A 3,418-nucleotide genomic window follows, 5' to 3' on the forward strand; every position below is an offset into this window, starting at 1 on the left:
CTCATTATTTTGGTGTATTTGAAAATAACATTTTTAGAAAGGCAGAAGGGAGGAAAGCTGAGGGGTTAGGGAAGAGAGACCTGGGAAACAAAACCCTTTGCACTTCCTTCAGGTTCTCAGTTGTTCTTTGGGTGCAGTGTCACCACTATTGATCTTTAGAAAACAATGCAATGTTCTTTTTTTGCTTTACAGACTGCTTTGAGATCTTCATTTTCTAAGGAAATGTTCTTTAGAGTAATTACTGTTCCTTATCCCTGCCTCAGCTGAGTCTTAGAGCTGATTTCTTCACCAATATGAACGGGCTGTGTGTTGGGTGTGTTCAATCACTCTTCTCCCTGAGGCTGGCGGGAATTAGACAAGTGCTTTTAAATCACTTGTTATTATGGGTTCCTTTTGTTGTGTTTATCTTTAATTCAGAGTGCGTTCTTGTACTGTTGTTTTTGTCACATTCCGTCTTCAGTCTGAGGGTTTTGTGTTTAAGGTGTTCAGTTTTGTGTTAAGTGTTTGTGGTGGATTTTTTTTTTAGTTTCTCCATTTATTGTTCTTGTCTGTGTTGGGTTACAGTCTTTCTGGGTAGCTTGAAATGAGCCAGAGCTCACAAAAGCTTTAATCAGACCTATTACTTTCCTTTTCAGCGTCCTTTATCCCTGGGGGCTGATATTTGTGTGCATTCTGCCACGAAATACATGAACGGTAAGTACAGGAGTTGAGCACAACTCAGGCTGGCTATTGAAAAGCGAATCTGGCTGTGGGCAGTTCACAAAAGCCAGTGCCTCTGCCAGGAGTTCTTAGATAGACCGTTAGAGGAGATGGACCCTTGAACAGAGCCTTAGTCTTCACAGCTCCTGAACTGTCCCTGGGAGAAGGAGCAGTGACCTGGCTTCAGGTGCCTGGGGACGTGCATGCAGCATGCTGCAGTCATGCTGCTGAGCAGAGCTTTCGAAAAAGCTGAAATCTGCCTGAGGATTTGTGTGCTGCACAGGACGGATGGCTGTAGCGATGAGAAGGAACGCAAGGTCTTGCAAAAATGGGACTGTATGGGCACCAAGACCGAGAAAATGAGGGTTTGTGGCAGAACCCTGGTGAGGATGGAGTGACTGAGTCTGTTCTTGTCTTCTCCTTGAATTTTTAGGGCATAGTGATGCTATAATGGGACTTGTTTCAATGAACTGTGATGATCTCTACGAAAGGCTCAAGTTCTTACAAAACAGTAAGTAGCTAATGTAGGAAATACCTTAAAAAGAATTGTATTAAAATATGCCAGCTCATAATGGAAAGCATGTAGCATGCACACGAGTAGGAGATGTATCCAGAGACGTAGCTTGGGCATTTAAATGTGCAGAAGTGTAAATGACTGGAGAACAACCTGAGGAAACCTGGACTCTCTTCCCTGCCTTTCAGCAGTACATAGGGTGGCCTTATGCAACCATGATGGCTTTCGGTGTGCCTCTGTGGCTTCTCTCTCAAATACAGCTCCTGGCACTGGTCTCCACTGCTAACTGCTGGTGAAGAAATGCCGGGGTCAGCGTGCATTTACAAACCAGGGGCTCACAAAGCCTCTCTTGAGGTTATAGTTGAGACCATGGCAGAAGGAGCAGTGTCGTTTCCTATGTTCGCTTCAAACACCAAGTGGCGTACAAGCCTTTAAGTTCTGCATTTGTTTGACTTCATCTAACTTGTGTCAAGTCCATCTGGGGTTTTTTAACTCATTCACACGTCAGGGGATGTGGCTAATGTAGAATTTTCATCTGTAGGTGGATGTTAACGATTTTACCGCCTCCTAATTGTAATGAATGAATTTCCGTACAGTGCTGTGTGTGCCTCCTGTCTACAGCAGGCGGAGTAAAGGGATATTATATCTGATAAATGTAATCCTTGAAGGTCTTCAGCTTGTTAATGCAGCTTCTTAATTGGCATCCCATGTGCATGAGATGAGGAAGACAGGTCGCATCAGATGTCTTTCCACTCATCTTGTTCGAACTTTAGAAATTTTGTAAACGAGGACCGTATTTAATTTTATTAACAAAAACCCCCTTTGTTTTATGTGAAATTTTGTTTCAATTTGTGTAGCTCTTGGAGCTGTTCCATCTCCCCTCGACTGTTACCTGTGCAACCGTGGTCTGAAGACACTCCAAATCCGGATGAAAAAACATTTCCACAACGCACTAGCTGTTGCTCGATTTCTGGAGTCCCATTCCAGGGTGGAGAAAGTACTTTACCCAGGTGGGTTGGCAAGCCTTCAGAGCGGGTGACGTCTCAGAGCGATGGATTTGGGTACCGCTGTGCCACGTGTGGTTTGTGCGCCCTTCACAGCTGGGGACTCGGGGTTAGGTGTGTGCCTTGGCGATGGGCTGTTGCTCCAGAGCTGAGGGTGAGCTGCTTTACCCTTTGGTGTGATGGTGATTGACTGACAGCAACTTCTACAAATTCCAGGCTTGCCTTCCCACCCTCAGCATGAGGTGGTCAAGCGGCAGTGCACTGGCTGTTCCGGGATGATCAGCTTTTACATTAAAGGAAATCTCCAACACGCTGCTGCCTTTCTCAAGAATTTAAAGGTAAATGATGGTAAACACAGGCTATGTACGGGGACTTGGGCCTGTCCTTCTGAGGGTGATAATGGAAGGAAGTGGTTTTTCTTTGAGTGGGGAGAGTCTTTCTTTGTACTGACAGAGTTCCTCCAGTCTTTTGGGTGTCACCGTCTCTAAATAATAGATTATTTCCATCAGGAGGCTAATGAGAGGGAGGAAAAGGACGCCTCAGCTCATTTGAAGTTTTTGTATACACAGGAGGGTGTTGTATATCCAGGTTAGCCCAGACATTGCTTGTAATACAGGGCCTTTTGCAAAAATAGCTCTAGTATTTGAAAGCAGCCAAGCTGTGGCTGGTGTAATACTGTCATAATATTTCACAGTACTCACCAGGAGAAAAACCTATAGAGAAATCATGAAGTAAAGAGGGAGCCCCTCAGTTTGGAGAGTAGTTGTTTATTTGACCTAAACCATAGGCTTTTGCTTTTCTCTTTGCACTGCCTCTACTCTTTAATGTGTTGCTAGTCTTGATCTCTGGTTGTTTTGCATCCTGCTCTTGTGTTTTTGCTGTTTTGTTCTTGGAAAAACAAGTCAGTAATAATTGACAAAGGTAAATTAGGACTTCCTTCTGCTCCCTCTCTTGTCTGCTAATGTCATTAGCTGAAACTGAATTCACTAAAAATATTATTTTACCACAAAATATCCTTGTACATGAGAGAGAGAATTTAATCCTGGCACAGGAGATCTGCCAGGTTTGCCAAAAGCATCAGGGAGTACATTCCAGAAGCAGTCCCTTAGGAGTGTATTCCCTTCAGCCCTTGATGTGAATAACCATCAGTTTGTCACTAGGTTGGTACAAAAGTAAAGCCGTTGTGGTAAACCATGCTGAG

At 44.1% G+C, this 3,418-nt stretch overlaps 1 protein-coding gene across 1 annotated transcript; it reads left to right on the top strand.

Moving 5' to 3' along the window:
* Positions 1-635: 635 nt before the first annotated feature.
* On the top strand, positions 636-3,403 carry LOC104470369 (cystathionine gamma-lyase-like; the record flags this gene model as incomplete). Its single annotated transcript, XM_010085259.1, has 5 exons — positions 636-693; positions 1,133-1,210; positions 2,071-2,223; positions 2,434-2,562; positions 3,360-3,403. Coding segments are annotated over 5 exons (462 nt in total), but the record flags the coding sequence as incomplete, so codon positions are not given.
* Positions 3,404-3,418: the final 15 nt, after the last annotated feature.

This window comes from Pterocles gutturalis, unplaced genomic scaffold, assembly GCF_000699245.1.
Source record: "Pterocles gutturalis isolate BGI_N339 unplaced genomic scaffold, ASM69924v1 scaffold47125, whole genome shotgun sequence".
Lineage (NCBI taxonomy): Eukaryota > Metazoa > Chordata > Aves > Pterocliformes > Pteroclidae > Pterocles > Pterocles gutturalis.